The following is a 22,775-nucleotide window of genomic DNA, read 5'->3' on the forward strand; positions in this document are numbered from 1 at the left end:
TTATTAAAGCTGATTTTGAATCCAAGCAGGACCCTGTGGGGCTCCTGGGCAGAGAAGCCTTTCAGTGTCTCCGTTTCTTGCAGGAAATAGACTACAGCCTCCATGACCTTCCCTGAATTCCAAGGGGCAGTTTCAAACAGTTGCTAATAGGGAAGGGAGAAAATGCAGAAACAAAGGAGGAGTAGGCAAGAAACAATAGTGCACTGGTGAAGCAGGGTCTTGGTTCCTCTGCAAAGGATATGCATATCTTTGAGAACTTCTTCAGGAACTAAGGCCCCCCACCTCAGTGGAGGATGGCAACTTTAGGCTGAGCACAAAATTCCTGGGACACCACACTGTTACCTCACCACCAACCAGTCAGAAGAAATTCACATGCCCTTCAGCCCACACCCCAAATTTTGCCTTTAAAAACGCTTCCCCCAAACCATTGGAGAGTTCAGAGTTTTTGAGCATGAACTGCCTGTGTTCCTTGCTTGGTCCTTGCAATAAACCTCTCTCTACTCCAAACTCCAATGTTTCCATTTATTTGGCCTCACTGTGCATTGGGCACAAGAACTTGGGTACAGCAACATTTCAAAAAAGGGAGAAAGAGGTCTTACATGAATACAATCTCTGGATATGAGAGGAATGAGGGAAGGAATAAATTCTTCAGATGTTCACAAGGGAATTATTGTCCCTAGGGTAGAGTGATATTTTAGTTGAGAAATGACCATCTGTCATTTTTCAGCCTGCAGCATTCAGCCTTGAAGATTTTTACCAATGATTATGAATAGTCGTCAAAAAAATATGCATTGCCTTTAGCAAAACAGTCTTGTGGCTCATATGGCGGAGGTTGTTTTCATACACCACTAAAAATATAGTGAAACGTGTCAGGAGAGTAGAATTAATACATGAACAAGTGAAAAAGAAACAGCTAAAATCAAAAGCCCTTATTTATGGGCTGAAGTTTTGTTTTTTTCTTAATTGATAAACTTTATTTCTTAGAGCACTTTAAGGTCTCAGCAAAATTAAGCACAAAGTACTCATATACCCCCTGTCCCCACACATGCACAACCTACCCCACTGTCAGCATCCCTTACCAGAATGGTACATTTGTTACAGGTGATGAACATAAACTGACACATCATTATCATCTAAAGAGGTTATTCTTCTCGTTCTCTTTTTTTTTTAATATAAATTTATTTATTTAATTTTGGCTGCGTTGGGTCTTCTTTGCTGCACGTGGGCTTTCTCTAGTTGCAGCGAGAGGGGGCTACTCTTCTTTGCAGTACATGGGCTTCTCATTGCAGTGGCTTCTCTTGTGGAGTGTAGGCTCTAGGCGCATGGGCTTCAGTAGTTGTGGCATGTGGGCATGGGCTTCAGTAGTTGTGGCTTGCAGGCTATAGAGCACAGGCTCAGTAGTTGTGGTGCACAGGCGTAGTTGCTCCATGGCATGTGGGATCTTCCTGGACCAGGGCTCAAACCCGTGTCCCCTGCATTGGCAGGCGGATTCTTAACCACTGTACCACCAGGGAAGTCCTCTTCTCATTCTCTTGACAGTGTCTTTCACAGAGCAGAAGTTTTTAATTTTAGTGAAGTCTATATTATCAGTTATTTCTGATTTCACGGATCATGAAATGGTGTTGAATCTAAAAAGTCATTGCCATAACACAGGTCATGTAGATTATCTCCTATATCTTCTCTTATATCTTTTATAGTTTTGCATTTTACATTTAGCTCTATTTTGAGTCAATTTTTGTGAAGAAAATTAGGTCTGTGTCTAGATTTTTTTTTCTTGCACGTGGATGTTCACTTGTTCATGTCCAGTATCATTTGTTGAAAAGACTGCATTTCTCTATTTTTTCTATATTTCTCTATATTACTTTTGTTCCTTTCTCAAAGATCAGTTGGTTCTATTTATGGGTTCTATTCTGGGCTCTCTATTCTGTCTTATTGAGCTATTTGTTCTTTTGCCATACTGCACTGTCTTAGTGATTGTAGTTATATACTGTCTTGAAGTCAGTAGTATCAGCCTTAAAATCTTGCTCTTCTCCTTCAATATTTAGCTAAATAGCCTGGGTCTTTTCCATTTCATAATCTTTAGAATCAACTTGTCTATATCCACAAGATAACTTGCTGGGATTTTGATTGAGATTGCGTTGAATCTATCAAGTTGGGAAGAATTGACACCTTGACAATAATGTCTTTCTAGCGATGAACATGAATATTTCTCCAATTATTTAGTTCTTTGATTTTTTTTCCCCCATCGGAGTTTTGTAGTTTTCTTTATATAGATTTTGTACATATTTTGTAGATCCTAGCTTGCATACTTGGAATAAATTCCATTTCATTACGGTGTATAATTTTTATACATTGTTGGACTTTGCTAATAAGTTGTTGCAAATTTTTGCACCTATATTTATGAGAGATATTGGTTTGTAGTTTCCTTTTCTTGTAATGTCTTTGTGTGGTTTTGGTTCTTTTTTTAACATCTTTATTGGAGTATAACTGCTTTACAATGGTGTGTTAGTTTCTGCTTTATAACAAAGTGAATCAGCTATACATATACATATATCCCCATATCTCCTCCCTCTAGGTGGACACAAAGCTGGTTTTTGTATTAGGGTAATGCTGACTTCATAGATTGAGTTAGGAAGTATTCCCTCTTCTTCTGTTTTGTGGAAGAGACTGTAGAGAATTAGTATAATTTCTTCTTTAAATGTTTGGTGGAAATTGGTAATGAATCCATCTGGGCCCGGTGCTTTCTGTTTTAGAAGGTTATTAATTATTAATTCAAATTCTTTAGTAGATATAGGTCTATTCATATTTTCTAACTCTTCTTCCTTGAGTTTTGGTGAATGTGTCTTTCAAGAATTTGTCCATTTCATCTAGGTTATCAAATTTGTGGTCAGTTATTATTTAGCCTTTAATTAGCCTTTTAATTTCCATGGGATCTATAGTAATGTGCCCTTTCTCATTTTTAATATGAGTAATTTGTGTCTTCTCTCTCTCTCTCTTTTTTTCTTAGCCTAGCTGGAAATTTTGATTTTATTGATCTTTTGAAACAAGCAGCTTTTGGCTCATTGACTTTCTCTACTGATTTCTTATTTTTGATTTCACTGATTTCTGCTTTAATAATTGCTATTTCATTTCTTCTGCTTGCTTTGGATTTAATTTTCTCTATTTTTTTCTTTCTCTTTTTGGTTTTGTTTCCTCAGGTGGAAACTTAGATTACTGATTTTAGATCTTTCTTCTTTTCTAATATATGCATTTAATGCTATAAACTTATCTTCAAGCACTGCTTTGGCTGAATCCCACAAATTTTAAGTTGTGTTTTTATTTTCACTTGGTTCAAAAAATTTAAATGTCCCTTGTTATTTCTAATTTGACCCATGTGTTGTTTAGAAGTGTGTTGGGTAATCTCCAAATATTTTGGGATTTTCCAGTTATCTTTCTGGTTATTGATTTCTAGTTTAATTCCACTGTGGGCTGATACATTGTATGATTTTTATTGTTCTAAATTTCTTAAGGTGGTTTTTTTTTTATGGCACAGAAGGTGGTCTATTTTTGTGTATTTTCCATGTAACCTTGAGAAGAATGTGTATTCTGTTGTTGTTGGATAAAGTAGTCTACAGATGTCAATTATATCCAGTTGACTGATGGTGCTGTTGAGTTCAGCTATGTTCTTACTGATTTTCTGCTTGCTAGATCTATCCATTTTTGATAGAGAAGTGTTGAAGTCTCCAACTATTATAGTGGCTTCATCTATCTCTCCTTACAGTTCTATTTCTATCAGTTTTTGCCTCATGTATTTTGACGCTGTGTTGTTAGGCACATACACATTAAGGATTGTTATGTCTTCTCAGAGAATTGACCCCTTTACATTATGTAATGTACCTCTTTGTCCATGGTAAGTTTCCTTGCTCTGAAGTCTGTTCCATCTGAAATTAATATAGCTACTACTGCTTTCTTTTAATTAGAGTTAGCATGGTATATCTTTCTCCATCCTTTTACTTTATATATGTCTTTATAGTTAAGGTGGGTTTCTTGTAGAAACCATATAGGTGGGTCTTCTTTTTTAATCCACTCTGATAATCTCTGTCTTTTAATTGGTATATTTGTACCATTGTAGTTTAAAGTGATTACTGATATAGCTGGATTAATATCTACCATATTTTTTATTGTTTTCTACTTGTTGCCCTTGTACTCTGTTCCTATTTTTGTCTTCCATTCTTTTTTTTCTGCTAATTGTGGTTTTCATTGAGGATTTTATATGATTCTATTTTCTCTTCCTCCTTAACATATCAATTATACATAACACAATTTTTATAGTGGTTGCCATATACATTTACAACTAATCCAACTCCATTTTCAAATAACATTATACCACTTCATGGATAGTGAAAGTGCTTCATGACAAAATATTCCTAATTCCTCCCTCTCATCCTTTGTATCACTGCTGTAATTTACCTCCTACACATAAGCTATCATCCTCAAATACACCTTTGCCATTATTATTTTGAACAAACTGTAACCTGTTAGATTAATTAAAAATAATAAGAATAAAAGTTTTTATTTCACCTTCACTTATTCTTTGCTAATGCTCTTTGTTCTTCTGTAGATCTGAGATTCTGACTTATGTCATTTTCCTTCTCACTGAAGAACTTCTTGCAAGGCAGATCTAGTGGCCATAAATTCCCTCAAATTTCGTTTGTCTGAGAAAATTTGTTCCTTCACTTTTGAAGGATAATTTCCTAGGTTGATGATTTTAATTTTTTTTTTTTTGGTTTAAAAACTTTAAATATTTTATTTCATTCTCTTCCTGCTTGCATGGTTTCTGAGGAGAAGTAGGATGTAATTCTTATCCTTGCTCCTCTATATATAGTAAGGTATTTTTTTTTTCTAACTTCTTTCAAGATTTTTTCCTTTATATTTTATTTTCTGCAGTTTTCCTATGATATGCCTAGATATGGTTTCATTGGCACATTCCTACTTGATGTTCTCTGAGTTTCCTGGATATGTGGTTTGGTGACTGACATTAACTTAGGGAAATTCTCAGTCAGTACTGTTTCTGTTTCTCTTTCTTCTCCTTTTCTATTCCCATTATACCTATGTGAGACCTTTTGCAGTTCTTCAACAGTTCTTGACTATTTTTTATGTTTTTTACAGTATTTTTTCTCTTTGTATACTTTTCCTTTTCAGTTTTGGAAGTTTCTACTGACATATCCTCAAGCTCAGAGATTCTTTCCTCAAACATGTCCAGTTGACTTAGAAGCCCATCAAAGGCGTTCTTCATTCCTGTTATAATGTTATTGGTCTCTAGCATTTCTTCTTTATTTTTTCTTAGAATTTCCATCTCTCTGCTTATATTACCCATCTGTTCTTGCATATTCACTACTCTTCTATTGGCACTCATGATCTGATTATTTCCAATATCTCTGCCATATCCCTGAGTCTGGTTCAGATGCTTGCTCTGTCTTTTCAAACTGTTCTTTTGCCTTTCAGCATGACTTGTCATTTTGGGCAAGGTGTACTGGGTGAAAAGAACTCTGGTAAATAGGCCTTCAGTAATGTGGTAGGGACGTGTGGAGGAGGGGAAGTCTTCTAGAGTCCTGTGATCAGTTCTCAGTCTTTTAGTGAGTCTGTGCCTCTGAGCTGTGAATGTCACAAGTGCTAAGTGGGACATGGCTAGAGGGTGATAGAGTTGAGTATATCCTTTCCCCTAGGTCATTTAGGCTCTGATAAAATTCCCATAGTTTAGGCTCTGGTAAAATAGTTTCTTTTGAGTGCAGGCCTAATTAAAAAGAACATAATGCTCTGGCATGTTTCAAAATGGTTACTTCCCTCCCCCCATCCCCCAAGGGGATTTATTTTTTTCCTGATATTGACTGTGGGAACCTGGTAGAGTTTCAGGAAGTAAAACTCACAAAAATGAATGGACCCCCTGGAATTTTTAACTCTCAGATTTACGCAAGTTGAGCATCCAGCAATTCCTCAATTACACTTCGGCATTTCCTACATAGGCACTAGTATCTATGGAGTTTCTGCCTGTGGGTTTCTGTTCTGGTAAATCGTGCTTCTCTGTATGGCCAGTCTCTCCAATTTTGAGGGCAGAGTTTTATCCTGTCACCTCACTTCTTTGAGGGATCTAAGAAGAGCATGGAGTTTTCAGTTTGTTCAGATTTTTATTTGTTAGGATAGAGAGGCAACTTCCAAGCTCCTTAGAAGCTGGGTCAGAAACTGGACATGCTAAACCTGATATTTAATTGGTGAGTGTGCTCTCATCACGCTGGCCCTAGCACACCCTGCTCACACTCTCTTGCACTTCCTTATCCCCTTTTGGGATTCCTAGCTCCGACACAAAGACCATGTTCAATCTACCTTGGCTCACCTTAGTAGTTATGATATACAACCATGAAAAGTGAATTAAAAGAAAAATCTATCAGGGAACTGAGTAGAGAAAAAGAAGATAATTTTTTTTTTTATAAAACTCAGAAGTAGATATTATTTGGTATTTCTTCATTGGTTTATTTTAACAAGGATTATTTTTAATTAAAAAAATGTTTATCCTTGTCAACTGAAAAATCAAAAGCACAACCTAAAAGTTGAGAATTATGTATTATTCGGTGGACTTAAGCTCAGGACACAAAGGTAAGAGAGGAGCCAGGATAAACAGGAGTTTTTGCAAAAGACAAACAAATAAACAAAAAAAACCCAAACCAAAACAAAAAAAAAACCAAAACCCAGGTAGTGGAACGTCAAAAGATTCCTGCTAACTGAAGAAAACCAGACATCTCAAGTTAATGAATTTAGGGCTTTCCACACATGGGAAGATGCAAGAGTCTGATTTATTGAAATTATTCCTTTGATAGGGCCACTAACTTATTTTTCTGCACCCTGAATCTCCTCAGGGTACACAGTCAGTGCAGTGGAAGCCTGTTTATCTCCATCCTGAATTCCCCTCAGGGTGCACAGTCCTGCACCATGGGGGAGGGGAATGGGTCAGTGGCTGAGGGTTTTACATCCTTTGTTTACTGAAATGATAGGTGACGTTCTTTGTCCACATGCTCTTGTTTTTAGCTTTGAAAGTGTAGCCAGGAATGGGTATATAGCAAGGATTTACTAAAAGACTAAAGTAAGGGTCTTTTATGGGTATTTTTTCTGCCCTTCAGGAAACAGACATACTCTGTGGCATAACCTTGCTAAAATGTCTCTTAAGGCAAGATGCAAGATAGCAAAGCTCTTTTTCTAGCCAGCCTGTCATGAATAAAAAAGACAAGTGGGACTTCCCTGGTTGCGCAGTGGTTAAGAACCTGCCTGCCAATGCAGGGGACATGGTTTTGAACCCTGGTCCGGGAAGATCCCACATGCTGCAGAGCAACTAAGCCCGTGCGCCACAACTACTGAGTCTGCGAGCCACAACTACTGAGCCTGCGTGCCACAGCTACTGAAGCCTGTGCACCTAGAGCCCGTGCTCCACAACAAGAGAAGCCACTGCAATGAGAAGCCCACATACCACAACGAAGAGAAGCTCCCATTCGCTGCAACTAAAGAAAAGCCCACGCGCAAGAAAAGCCCACGCGCAGCAATGAAGACCCAACACAGCCAAAAATAAATTAAAAAAAAAAAAAAAAAAAAGACAAGGGGCAATCGCCACTCCCTCTGAGTGAATCACTAAATCAGCCAAAGGAGAAGGGAGGGAAATAGAAAGAAGCTCCATGACTAAGACAGTGGATATGAGCAACCTTCCACGTCTGAATGGTAGAATCCTGCTCAAAGCAGTATGATATATCTCCCTTGAAAATGTTAGCCCATTTAGAATCTTGGGTATTAATAGCCTTTATCGTTCATTTTCTTTTAGCTCATATGAATGGCTTATCACTTCAATTAACACATATTTCATTCCTTTTTAGAATATTCATGAAAGTTAAATTTCAAATGAACACTGCATATGTGGACTTTTAAGAACATTATAACATCACTCACAAAATCTACTTAGTGATCTTCACAGCAATCAGAGAGAAAAAGAAGTTGATAAAAAATGAAGCAGCAGAAGGGGGCAGTAAAACTCAACAGAATGCTCTGGAAGATTTTTAATATGCTTTCTTATTTTCGCTTTATACAGAGAATTTCCCAACAAATTTCAGAGACTTACAAAAGAAATTTTATATAACAGATACATATATTTGTCTAAAATGTACACAGAAACACTAAATATATACCCAAATGAGAGTTAAAATTTTTACATAATCATAACCTTATTTTTTATGGTGTGACATACAGCATAATAATCATAGTACTTTTCTACATAAGACAGGTTTAGCCACTTTGATTTGGTTTGGGACATTTAATATTCCCCCATGACCAGCATCCCCAAATATACTTTCCATTTTATTTTATTGTCTCAGACTTGTCAAAATTAATAAATCACTATTGTTTTTCCTGAAGCCCATAATTGGACTTCCTTTCTAAACTGCACCCATCCTTAAAATGTCATTTTCTCCTTGAACTATTTTCTGACTGCATAGGTACATGTAACTCTCTCTATTGTGCTATAGAAGTTACAGATTAAACCAAGTACTTTAACCAAAGAGATGTTTTTTAATTGAATTTCCACTATGAAATGGAGTTCAATTTCTTTAAGTTCCAAGTAGTCTAAATGTGATTATTCTCTACACTGTTTTGTTCTTACCTTTGAATTCAGCCTCTCTGCAAACAGAACACACTTATATACACAGTAGGTATATATACTTATATACATAGTATATATATACTTATATATACTTATATACATAAGCTTTACTTATGTATACTTATATACATAAGCTCTGATGAGGACAATGATGATGACTTCAAAATGAATTCAGGATTACAATATAAAATTTTAGTATACTTAAGAATTCAGGGCTTTCCTGGTGGCGCAGTGGTTGAGAGTCCGCCTGCCGATGTAGGGGACACGGGTTCGTGCCCCGGTCCGGGAAGATCCCACATGTCGCGGAGTGGCTGGTGCCGTGAGCCATGGCCGCTGAGCCTGCGCATCCGGAGCCTGTGCTCCGCAACGGGAGAGGCCACAACGGTGAGAGGCCCGCGTACCACAAAAAAACAAAAACAAAAAAAACAAAAAAAAAGAATTCAGAGTATGAATTCTTCCTTCGCATCTAACCAAGCTCGAATTAGTAGTCTTAAATATCAACTTAAAATTTGAGTAGATACATCCTACTCACTTAAAATGAAACAGAAAATTGGAATTATTAAAAGAAATTATTTTTTTAAATCTATGCTCTTAGTTGAAATTTCATGTAAGACTCAGTACAATAAATGAGAGTGTCACAAATGGAATGATTAACTATGTCTAGAGGAGAAAAGCTTCCTGCGTGAGGTGGAATTTTAGTCATTTGTGTCTCATGTAGAATCAGATAACGTGTACATTAAGCAAAATACTTTTTTAAAAAATCCAGTGTCTTTTTTTAAAGGCTCTACAACGCTGCTACTTTTTTTTTCTTTTCTTAGCATTTTACCCTCACACACCCTCCCAACCACTACCAAAAGATAGATGTTAAACAAAAGCAAAGGATGATGAAATTCAAAATTGTCAAAAATCACCCTTCTTTTACATCCATTCCATCCAAATTCTTCATCAAATTACCTTCCAAAATGAGAATAGAAAATTGGCCCTAATAAGCCCAGACAATTGAAAAGTAAACGTAATGTATTTTAATCCTTTGTCACAACTCATTATCCTGGAAAAGTAGGCAGAAAAGACAAAAAAGCAAACTTTAAAAATCTACTTCCTTCTATTTGTATCTCCTGTGAAGGGCTGGCGACCCAAACACTGGAAACCAAGCGGCAGAGAAAGAAATGCATTAAAGCAGAAGTTTTGGACGTTTAGCATCCCTGCAGATCCTGGTCACCTCCGCTTCCCTGGTTCATCGGAGAGGAAAGTTTATAGCGGTGACCCTTCGATCCCAGATTGACGATTTACAGGATAAGAACTCAGGATCGGTATTGAGGAGAGGAATTTACCTTTATTTCCCTTCTCCAAGAAGCAACGTCGGGGTGGTGGCGTTGAGAACAGCATTTATGTTAAAAACAACTCAGCTATAAAGAGAAGCTACAGATATGTACGGTGACTGTAACTATCACATTTCATTAGGTCAAGTAAAAATCTAAAAAAAATTTAAATGTATGTATGTGTGTGCTGAACCTACACGAGGCTGAGTGGTCACTGAAATCATGACACGTCTGAAATACACGACATGAGTAAAACATGTCAGCCTTTCTTGGACCCACTCTCCCCAGTCTGTCCAGACTGTGTCTTCTTCGGCCCCCCAAAGCCTAGGGACCAGACCAGGGGGCGGGGGCGCGCAAGGGGATTCCCTGCGCTCCGGAACCTCCAGGCTCCTCTGATTCCGGGAAAGGAAGACCAGGGGGCCGCCCTTCCCCCGCAAGAAGATCTGCCTCGGCACCGGGTCTTGGAAGCCTGGGTCAGAGACCCGAAAGAAGGAAAGGAATCTGGCGCGAAGCCCGGCGCCGAGGGCGGAGAAACCCAGGGAGGGGCTCAGGAAGATCGAAGTGGGGAGGGGGCGATCCGCTTTAGACCCACCTTGGGGAAGCCGAGCGCAACCTCCCAGGTTTCCGATTTTCCAGTTTCCGTGGGTAAAAAAAATCCTACCCCGACCCGGGCGGGTCTTACGCAATTATTTAAGTGGAGAGAGGGAGGAAAAGTTTTGGAGGGGGAGAAGGAAAGGCGGAAAGAAACAGTCATGCCGTCACGTGGGCTGTTTTCACGCATAAAAGGAAGGTCCTCTCCGTTAGCTTCCAGTTGTCAAACGACTCGCAGCGACCGTCAGAGGACGCTCAGGAACTCCGCACCGCGCCTTCCTCCAACTGGACAGGCGGGACTCACACAACGCAACGCCTCTGCCGGTCCCGCGCCCCTCCCGCAGCCGAGATGCTTGCCCGCGCGCTGCTGCTCTGCGCCGCCCTGGCGCTCTGTGGTGCAGGTGAGTGAGTACCTGGGCGCCCGGCACCTGGGACTCCGCGGCTCCGTACACCCGGGTCGAGTTTCCGCTCTGACCTCTCCAGGGAGCTCTAGGTATTCTGAATACCCTCGGAAGACAGAGGCTGTATGGCTTTGTAAAGAGGCTGGACCACTCGAGTCCAAATAAACTGGACGGACAGCTCAGCTTTGTCATCAGCTCTGATCATCATGGGTCACTTATTTAACCCGTCCGAGTCTCACTTTTCTCATCTGCTAAATAGGAATCGTGATACTAATTTGCAGGTTGTCATAAGACAGAATCTGATCAATATATGCGAGATGTTTTGTTTTTAATAGTACCTACTGTTATTGAATGGAAATAATTGTGTTAAATACTCTAGTTAGTGCTTTCCTGCCCCAGGGAAGTCCAGATTGTTTTTTCAGGTAAGCAAAATGTTTAAAAATGAAGCTGTTTTTACTTTGAAATTTTCTCTACTTTTTTTTTTTGGCCGCACTGCGCAGCTTGCGGGATCTTAGTTTCTTGACCAGGGATGGAACCCAGGCCCTCGGCAGTGAGAGCAGGCTTAACCATTGGATGGCCTGGGAATTCCCTGTTTTGTTTTTGTTTAATGTAAATTAAGTCATGCCACTTTAATACTGTAAGCCATTCAATGATTTCCCTTGACACATGGAATAAAACCCAAATTCCCATAAGACCCACATGATCTGCCTTTGCCTTTTCTGAACTCACCTTCCACCTCTCCTCCTAGCTTTGCTTCTGCCACACTCTCTCAAACACGCCTCAGGGCCTTTTCACTAGTTTTCCTCTCAACTTGGAATGTTCTTCGTCCAGATCTTTCAACAGCTTTGAGTTCTGACAAAAACAAAAAGAAAACAACAAAAAAAACCCTTAAATTTTGATTAATGTACTAGATCAATTCACTTTAATTTTGGAAGTCCTACTTCTTTGAGCCTTTTAAAAAGGCTAATTTGAACATCTAAAAAGTTACAAAGAAAAGCTTAGCAACATTCCACCAATATGTCTGGTGGAATATTCTGTTACCTTTATTTAGAATAGGAAGTTGGTATTTCTACATTATAACCATTCTGTGAGGCAAGCCAAAAAAAAAATTGTTTTCCCATGACTACCTGTATATTTCTTGAACTTTTTTATCATAAAGTTGAATCATAGTAAGTAAAACAATTAAATGTTTAAGTCAAGATTAAGACACTGAAGAATGATTTATTCACTGTCTTTACTTTCTTTTTTTTAAATTCGGGTATAGTTGTTTTACAATGTTGTGTTAATTTTTACTGTACAGTGAAGTGGAGTTCCCTGTGCAATACAGCAGGTTCTTATTAGTTATCTATTTTATATATATTATGTCATATATATGACATATATATTAATCTCATTGTCTTTACTTTATTGTAGCAAATCCTTGCTGTTCCAGTCCATGCCAGAATCGAGGTGTATGTATGAGCGTAGGATTTGACCAGTATAAATGTGACTGTACCCGAACAGGATTCTATGGTGAAAACTGTACCACACGTAAGTTTGTTTTTGGGTGCCCTCATTTGGAATGGGGATATATACAGTTATCATTTTACAGAATTGTGTCTTATAATGAGGTCCCATTAATTTCTCTTTTTTTTCTCATTGCAGCTGAATTTCTGACAAGAATAAAATTATTCCTGAAACCCACTCCAAACACAGTGCACTACATACTTACGCACTTCAAGGGAGTCTGGAACATTGTCAATAACATTCCCTTCCTGCAGAATATGATTATGAGATATGTGTTGATATGTAAGTACAAATCACTTTCTAGGGCTTTCAGCGGCCTCAAAGAAAAATGTACTTTATAAAACTTTAGATTTTTAAACTTAATCCAAAACATTTAAATATACCATTTTAGTTTACCTTCTGTCTTAATGGCCAAAAATATTGACATCTGAATCCCTTCAAGTTTATAAAGTTCTGTCTCACAGTCAGAATTCTACTTAAAATCCTGCATACCTGCATACCTCTTCTAACCTTCACTGTTCTTGACAGTTTGTGAAGGAAGTGTGGTCTAGTTGTTTATTGAATGCCCATGGGCCACAGAATTGCACCCATTAAAATAAATGGATAATTTGGATTGGGGTCAGCAAGAAAATACCTTTATTTCTAAAGTGAGTGTCAAGCCCAGACATTCCTCATAGGCCTCTTCAGCAATAAGTGGATGGTTATTTGAAAAATCAAGATGGCTGGACCATACTGTCTTCTGTAAAGTATATATACGTTATCAAAGATGCATGTTAATGAATCATTCTTTCTTCTTTTTTGAGTACCAGTGGCCGTTGGCTTTAAAGTATAACTGTTTTAAAATAGAGTATCTTTGTTGGAATTAAATTCACTCTAGTGCCACTTTGCATATTTTACAATAAAAATGAACATTGATTTGCCTTGCATATGGGAGCAAACAACGTGTTTTTTTCCCCTCAAATTTCAGCGAGATCACATCTGATTGACAGCCCGCCAACTTATAATGTGCACTACGGCTATAAAAGCTGGGAAGCCTTTTCTAACCTGTCCTATTACACCAGAGTTCTTCCTCCTGTGCCTGATGACTGCCCAACACCCATGGGTGTCAAAGGTGAGTGAGAGGAAGCAGTTAGAGATGTATTAACTGTAACTGGGATTGGATTGCTACCTAGAAAATTTGACCATAAACTATGATTTATTTGTTAATAAAGCTATTTTTTCCTTATGGATATCTCTGGAGATTTTTTGAAAGTGTGAGTCCATGTAAACTACTCCATGAAAGTGAATGGGCATTTTGGTATAATGTCATGATGTTTTCAAATTCTATCATTAAAACTGAATTAATATTAAACAAAATAGATTAAAATATTCAGTAAGAAGTTGTTCCCCTGTATTTTAGAACTTCCATTTATATTATGATCCTGTTCAAAGTTGTACTTCTCCTGTAAGTGAAAAAGACCCTGGTTAATTGACAGTCACTCTCTGCTTCCTTGAATATATAGATGGATTCTTATCTTAGGCTTTCTCATTTTTCAGGGAGGAAAGAGCTTCCTGATTCAAAAGAAGTTGTGGAAAAAGTACTTCTAAGAAGAAAGTTCATCCCTGATCCCCAGGGCACAAATATGATGTTTGCGTTCTTTGCCCAGCACTTCACCCATCAATTTTTCAAGACAGATCATAAGCGAGGACCAGCTTTCACCACGGGACAGAGCCATGGGGTAAGACAGAGTTAAATCAAAATTAGTAGCAAATCATAGTTCTATCTATAAAAACCTTAAATGGAGTTTCCATTTTAATTCACTGGTTTGGTAAAAATACAAAAACAAACACACAGACACACATACTTACATACATATATACAGATTATTATTTGTAGTTTGGCTCTTATATTTTTAGTTTAAAATATTGGCACTGCAAAAGGTTGTCTATCAAACATTTTCTGCTGCTTTTTAAAAGAAATACCATATAGTTATAGTGAAACTTATGATATAAGCTCCATATGAGACACTAATAGGTGACATATTTAGGAGACATATTTAGGTTTGTAGGTTTTAGTAGCTTCAGTGGATAAACAATTTATTATTTTGTGGCTGTGAAAAATGTGTTATTGAAAATTTTTAATTAAAGCAAACTAAATCATCAAGTTATTTAGTGATAAATACATCATAGACACTTTACATAAGAATAAACAACAGCAACAAATTAAAAATTTTTCATAATCTTCTAGGTGGACTTAAATCATGTTTATGGTGAATCTTTGGAGAGACAGCATAAACTGCGCCTTTTCAAGGATGGAAAAATGAAATACCAGGTTTGTTCCATTTAAATATTAAGAATTAGTTATGACTCACTACCCACCTATGTTCAAAATCTCTAATGATTAAAATTCGTTTCTTACCTCTTTTGTTACTGTTTTTTTCCAGATAATTGGTGGTGAAATGTATCCTCCCACAGTCAAAGATACTCAGGTCGAGATGATCTACCCCCCTCATGTTCCTGAACACCTGCGGTTTGCTGTGGGGCAGGAAGTCTTTGGTCTGGTGCCTGGTCTGATGATGTATGCCACAATTTGGCTGCGGGAACACAACAGAGTGTGTGATGTTCTTAAACATGAGCATCCAGAATGGGACGATGAACAGTTGTTCCAGACAAGTAGGCTAATACTGATAGGTAAGCAAGAAGGGCAAATCATTTAAATAAAACCCTCTTCCCCAGAGAAAACTAACTTGGCTAGGTTTTCAGTAATTCTGGGGGAATGTAGTACGTGTAACATCACCTGCTCCATATTCATTCAATTCCTGAGCTTTTGATGGTAAAAAAGAAAATATAAAAGTGAAGGAATGGCAAATTAACAATTGCATTTTGGTTTCTTGAACGTTTGTGAGAAGAAATTCATGTCCTAAATTTTTCTTTTGTGCCAATAGGAGAAACTATTAAGATTGTGATTGAAGACTATGTACAGCACCTGAGTGGCTATCACTTCAAACTGAAGTTTGACCCAGAGCTGCTTTTTAACCAACAATTCCAGTACCAAAACCGTATTGCTGCTGAGTTTAACACACTCTACCACTGGCATCCCCTTCTGCCTGACACCTTTCAGATTGATGGCCAGGACTACAAGTATCAGCAATTTGTCTATAACAACTCCCTCTTACTGGAACACGGCCTCACTCAGTTTGTTGAATCATTCACCAGGCAAATTGCTGGCAGGGTAAGCATTATTATTGAAAAACAAAACAAAACAAAGGACTTGTCAGTAACTAGAATTTCTGCTGCAGAAATGATTTTTCTTAAACTTACTAAAAGAGTAATTATTTGCTAGTAATATTCTTTCCTTGAAATAAGAAGCCTAACATATAATCTCGATTATAATATAATGTTACCATTATAATCTAGATCATAGAAATATTCTATAAATATTCCAAACTTACAGTTTAGGTCTCAGCTGGGAGCTGGGGCATCAGTCTTATGTACTTGGTACCCAAGGGATGCTTTTAAAATAGAAATCCGGGAATTCCTTGGTGGTCCAGTGGTTAGGACTTCACACTCTCACTGCCGAGGGCCCAGGTTCAATCTCTGGTCTGGTAGGGAACTAAAATCCTACAAGCTGTGCAGCACGGCCAAAAAAAGAAAAAAAAAAGTCTTAAATATGCCTAAAACTCAATTGTGTTCTACAATGTAATTCATTTTCAACAGGTTGCTGGTGGTAGGAATCTTCCAGTTGCAGTAGAGAAAGTATCAAAGGCTTCAATTGACCACAGCAGAGAGATGAAATACCAGTCTTTTAATGAGTACCGCAAGCGCTTTCTGCTGAAGCCTTATAAATCATTTGAAGAACTTACAGGTGAGAAACAGTTTCTAAACTTCTTCAAAGAGTCAAGGGGCAAATGAAAACGGCAGAAGTTGAAAGGAAATTGAGCAAAGGGTAAGACTTTTTTTATTTTGTAAAAGTTTTACATTGGTTGTATCTCTGTCCTTGTCACCTTCACAGGAGAGAAGGAAATGGCTGCGGAGTTAGAAGCGCTCTATGGTGACATTGATGCCATGGAGCTGTATCCTGCTCTGCTGGTAGAAAAGCCTCGACCAGACGCCATCTTTGGGGAGACCATGGTAGAAGTTGGAGCGCCATTCTCCTTGAAAGGACTTATGGGTAATCCTATATGTTCTCCTGAGTACTGGAAGCCTAGCACTTTTGGTGGAGAAGTAGGTTTTAAAATCATCAAGACTGCCTCAATTCAGTCTCTCATCTGCAATAACGTGAAAGGCTGTCCTTTTACCTCATTCAGTGTTCAAGACCCACAGCTCACCAAAACAGTCACCATTAATGCAAGCTCTTCCCACTCTGGACTAGATGATATCAACCCCACAGTACTACTAAAAGAACGTTCAACTGAACTGTAGAAGCTGATTGATCATATTTATTTATTTATATGAACTATTTCTTTTAAATTAATTATTTAATATTTATGTTAAACTCCTTGTGTTACTTAACATCTCTGTTAAGGAGAAAGGGGTCATACTTGTGAAGATTTTCATGTTGATTTTAAAGATGTCTTCAAGTTAAAGGGGGAAAACAGTTTTCATCCTTTTGTACAATCCAATGAGAAATGAGTGTGACATCTTTTTACTTGAATTTCAACTTATAATAAGAACAAAAGCTAAGATGTTTGAACATTTAAATGCTGTTACAAGATGACAAAATGCTGCACATTTCTTTCTACACTATCGATATTTCCAAGGTGTCTTCCATGATGTGTGAGAAGCAGCTACCTACTCAATGATCATTTTATGATCTTTTAGCCATTTTCTGATCAGTTTACTTCTATTTTGTTTTCCTGGTTTTAAGGTCTGAGTTTGTCTTTCTTTGGACTCTATACTTTCTTACCTGAACTTATGCAGGTTTTCAGGAAAAGCTCAGCTCAGGACTACTACAGAAGGCCTTTACAAGAAGGTATACACTCATTTTAAGTGAAAGGCAGAGAACTTTGTGAATAATTTAAAACCAAAGTAGCCTTATAGAGGCTAATAGCTTAGAACTGTAGGGGGTTCTCACTTAAAAACAATACTTAATTGCTGAATAGTTCCCAGGAAGACAATGCTTCTTTTCCACATCTCATTGTCAGCTGACATTTTCTGGTACTGTATATTAATTTAATTTATTGAAGACTATTATTTATGTCTTCTTAGGATGGTTATTATAAACTGGGTTTAAGGCTGCATTGATTTTTTTTTTCTGCATTATATCAGAATCAATGTATCTTTTGGGATTACCTCTGAATTATTAATACAAGATAAATAATTGGCTTAAGATTTGTGAATACATTTATTTAGGAATCCAACTTTGGTATACTGAGATGTAAAGTTGGAATTTGTCTTTAAGGTTTACCTATACAGCAGCCCACAGAGAATGTTGTGTCTCATTAGCCTGGATGTGCTATAAGACTGATATTTTGTACATTTTTGAGGGACCTGTGGACGTTTCATTAATTCATTGACCCATAACTTTCTGGGGGGACATTCCGTGCAAAGAACTGTGGGTTTTAATATTTTTAAATCAAGCACTGACTACAGACAACATCAGTATTTATGTAAATAATTGAAAAAGTATGCCTCAGGCAGAGGGAGAAAATAAAATTTCATTAAAGAGAAATAACTCAGGGGAACTTTTAAGGTTTTATGTTATTGTTAAGAAAGAGTCAATAGTAGAAGGGCTTGTATAAAAAACTGTTAACTTGATTTAAAAAAACTGATTTGTTAATATCTGAATGACTGAATCTGGGAATTTGGAATATGTGTTGAATGTTTTGGTGCCTCAGACAAATGTATGATTAAATTAATTTATGTAAACTGTAAGTGTTGAAACAAATGTCTGTTTATTTTTGTACTATTTAAGAACTGAAAATCTCTTCTAAAATAAATTTTGACTGTTGCTGTATATCTTTGTCATGAGATGATTTCTGTAAGGCATTATTATTCTCCTCTCTCTTCCAAACTGGACTGGCCCTTAATGAAATGGTTCTGCCCTCAGTCATACAGAGGCTTCTTAAGGTCACTATAATCTCTCATTCACGGCAACACTGTATTAGAAAATGTGTGCTCTGTGCTATAGGGGATAGCCACAGATTTGTTTTCATTGCCCAGTCTTAGAAGAGGAAAAAAAAAACAACAAGTATACAAAGGCAAAGAATAAGAGAAAGTTACTAAGGAGGTACAAAATTTTTTTTTTTTTGCGGTATGCGGGCCTCTCACTGTTGTGGCCTCTCCCGTTGTGGAGCACAGGCTCCGGACGCGCAGGCTCAGCGGCCATGGCTCACGGGCCCAGCCGCTCCCCGGCATGTGGGATCTTCCCGGTCCGGGGCATGAACCCGTGTCCCCTGCATCGGCAGGCGGACTCTCAACCACTGCGCCACCAGGGAAGCCCAGGAGGTACAAAATTTAACAGGAAGTTCAAAGAGGGAAAGATTATGTTCAGTTGGGTAAATAATTGAAACCTGGCTCATTGGCTTCTGTCATTCCCTACTCTTGACATCTTGGTAATTTCAATATCCACATGGACTGCATACTTAACATCCTGCTTGGGCTCTCTTGTCCTCAACTCCAGTGTTGCCTTCTTCCATAGTTCCTATGGTCATACAGACCTTGATCTCATCATTAATTACTGCACCATTTCCAAAATTTTCATTTCAATCATCTTCCTTTATTCCCAACACTTCCAGCTCACTTATTTTAGTACTTACACTCTAACATCTAACTTCAGTTTCACTGAGCCTATTGATTCACCAAACCTCATCACTATCTTTCACCTCTTATCTCCTCATTTCCTTCCTTATGCATCTGACTCAGATTCCATTGCCCATGTTTGGACTCCCTCATTTCTTGGTCTACTCTCCACTGTACTTAACTGGCACAACTTAACTTCATCCATAAACAGATTATTTGACTTCTCAGTAGCATTCAACACAAATGTCTAGCTTCTTTACTGAAAGATTTTTTTTCTTGGCTTCATGGTTTCATACTCTCATCTTTCTTCCCTTTCACAGAGTGTTACTATTCAGAGGGTTGTTTGGTTTTTTTAATAAATTTATTTATTTATTTTTGGGTGCTTTGGGTCTTCGTTGCTGCAGGCTTTCTCTAGTTGCAGCGAACGGGGGCTTCTCTTTGTTGTGGTGCGCGGGCTTCTCATTGAGGTGGCTTCTCTTGTTGCGGAGCACGGGCTTTAGGCACGCGGGCTCAGTAGTTGTGGCTCACAGGCTCTAGAGCGCAGGCTCAGTAGTTGTGGCCCACGGGCTTAGTTGCTCCGCGGCATGTGGGATCCTTGTGGACCAGGGCTCAAGCCCGTGTCCCCTGCATTGGCAGGCAGATTCTTAACCACTGCGCCACCAGGGAAGTCCCTATGTAACATTTTCGAACTAACAAAAGTATAGGGATGGAGAATTGATTAGTGGTTACCACATTAGGGATGGTGGGATGAGTAGCTATAGCTATAAAGGGGTAGCATGAGGAAGCCTTGTTCTGGGATAAATGAAACTCTCATAAACTACTAATGGGAGTATAAAAGTTATGTAGCCACTTTGGAAACCAATCTGGCAGTTTTATATAACGTTAAACATAAACATACCCTATGATCCATCCATGGCTGATTTATTCATAATAAACTGAAATTCATTTTAAAAATGCAAACAACTCAAATTCCGTCAATAAGAGCATGGATAAATAAATGGGTGTGTCTCCATACAATGGAATACTTCTCACCAATATAAAGTAATGAACTACTGATAAATTCAACAACGCGGGTGAATCTCAATTACATAAGGAGAAAAAAAAGTCACAAAAGAGTACATACTGTGCGATTCCAGTAATATAAAATTCTCAAGAAAGATAAAACTAATCTATAAGGAAAGTAATCAAGAATCAAGGCTGGGGGAAGAGGGAGTGGCAAGGATTACCTGGAAAAGTACATAAATAAGCCAGCTCTCTACAGCAGTGGAATCATTTTATATCTTGATAATGGTATAAGTGACATGGACATATTCTACTTTAAAAATTTATTATAATTGTACACATAACTGTGTACATTTTACTGTATGTAAATTATACCCCAATAAAAAGTGAAAACATAAAAATACACTGGGACTAAATGATAGATCCTACCAATGCTTTCTTGTTCTACATTTATTTTCCACTCGTATTTGCTATCTATTATAGTAATCATTTTTCTGTAAATTGTATTTAATTTAGTTTGTATCATAGTCCTATGGAGAAAATATAATTATTTTATTAATATGGAAACTGAGGCTTAGAACTTTTATTTATTTATTTTTTCACCACACCTAGTGGCATGCAGAACTTCCCCAACCAGGGATCCAGCCCACGCCCCCTGCACTGGAAGCTTAGAGTCTTAACCACTGGACCACCAGGGAAGTCCTGAGGCTTAGAACTATTGAGTTACTTACCCAAGGACCAAATCTGTCTAACTCCAAAGCTCTTTCAATCACAATGTTGCAGAATGAACAAAACCAATCCTTTATGAATATTTTGAGGGTTTCACAAATATTTCCCCGGCTGAAAAACATCAAATTTTTATCTTGCATTTTTCACTTCTTGAGGGGTATTACAATATATAACCTTATTACTTTACTAAAGATAACCAAATAAAACAATTACATCCTTTAGTCACTGGATACATCACTTTGAAACTTTGTCTAACAAGAGATTTGCCAGTGCTCAAACCACTTCCTTTTATTTTGCCTTTAGAGATATGAATAAATAGCTAACAAGGAATGCTGATGAAATGCAAATCTCATATATTTGAATGCAGTTACTATCACATCTTTCAGTTTTCTTCTTATCAGGAGAATACTGATATCTTTCTCTCTCTCTCTCTCTTTTTTTTTTTATTAGACGTTGGGGGTAGGAGTTTATTTATTTATTTTTGCTGTGTTGGGTCTTTGTTTCTGTGCAAGGGCTTTCTCTAGTTGTGGCAAGCGGGGGCTACTATTCATTGTGATGCACGGACTTCTTGTTGCAGTGGCTTCTCTAGTTGCGGAGCACGGGCTCTAGGCTCGCGGGCTTCAGTAGTTGCAGCATGTGAGCTCAGTAGTTGTTGCTCACGGGCTCTAGAGCGCAGGCTCAGTAGTTGTGGTGCACGGGTTTAGTTGCTCCGCATGTGGGATCTTTCTGGAGCAGGGATCGAACCCGTGTCCCCTGCATTGGCAGGTGGCTTCTTAACCACTCAGCCACCAGGGAAGTCCCTCATGTGGATTAATCTTCATGTTCTTGGATGTACAGCACACTGTGATTGTGTGATTGTGATTGGATTTGTTGATTTCCAGCTTATGGAGACTATTTTTCTATGTGAAAGAGAACTCTGTTTGGATAGAGAGTTTACCACGTTAGAGCTGAAGTAAAGCTTAGGAATGCGCCATCTTATTCCTCATAAATGGCAATGTTCCTGGCATATCATAACTAATTACTGTATATAGATTTAAATACATATCACTATGTGAAAATAACTTATTTAATAATCACAGTAATGAAGAATGATGAAAAATCAAAGCAAATCAATGCAAAATGAAAATAATTGTTATAAAGTTCATGTGCTAAAGCTAATGTACTTTATTTACTAGAAAGCATCTCAGGACCTCAATGAAAGGCAATCTTTTTTTAACTTTTTTTTAACTTTTTTTTTTTTTGGCTTCACCACACATCTTGTGGGATTTTAGTTCACCAACCAGGAATCAATCGAACCCAGGCCCTCAGCAGTGAGTGCAGGAGTCCTAACCACTGGACCTCCGGGGAATTCCCAAAAGGCAATTTCTTTTTAATTAGGGTACTTGCTGATAGCCTGGTAACTAGAAAGATGGAGAAAATAGAAAAGTAAATAAATACACATCCCAAAATTAAAATCTAAGTGATATGTGGCAATTATATATTTCACATTTTTGAATGATCACTTTAGTAATCAAGAAGCTGCTACTTATCATTTTCAAACTGGATCCCCTGATGTTTCCTAACTTTCCTTCGTCCCATAGATATAGATACAGATAGCTTTGGCACGTGTTGTAACTTATTTAATAACTATATTTTAACAACTTAATATCACAGACTTAGGAAATTCAGTGCTGCTTTTTTTCCAAAGTTGATATTTAAAAAAAATCTAAAAATCACAATTATCCCCCAACTTGACCTCCGATTCCAATGTATTATTAAGGACTCAAGCTTTTGCAGAGCTTAGCCACCGTCTGGGTTTGAAGTAGAAGGAAGTAGTTTAAGATGAATAGTAAACAG

The 22,775-nt window shown here is 37.8% G+C and overlaps 1 protein-coding gene across 1 annotated transcript; it reads left to right on the forward strand.

Moving 5' to 3' along the window:
* Positions 1-10,820: 10,820 nt before the first annotated feature.
* PTGS2 (prostaglandin-endoperoxide synthase 2) lies at positions 10,821-18,423 on the forward strand. Its single transcript, XM_060131419.1, has 10 exons — positions 10,821-10,982; positions 12,396-12,512; positions 12,627-12,770; positions 13,456-13,599; positions 14,025-14,206; positions 14,716-14,799; positions 14,912-15,158; positions 15,413-15,699; positions 16,185-16,332; positions 16,480-18,423. Exons 1-10 carry the CDS (start codon positions 10,931-10,933, stop codon positions 16,887-16,889), a joined length of 1,815 nt encoding a protein of 604 aa, XP_059987402.1. The 5' UTR covers positions 10,821-10,930; the 3' UTR covers positions 16,890-18,423.
* Positions 18,424-22,775: the final 4,352 nt, after the last annotated feature.

Source organism: Lagenorhynchus albirostris, chromosome 2 (assembly GCF_949774975.1).
Source record: "Lagenorhynchus albirostris chromosome 2, mLagAlb1.1, whole genome shotgun sequence".
In the NCBI taxonomy this organism is placed as follows: Eukaryota; Metazoa; Chordata; class Mammalia; order Artiodactyla; family Delphinidae; genus Lagenorhynchus; species Lagenorhynchus albirostris.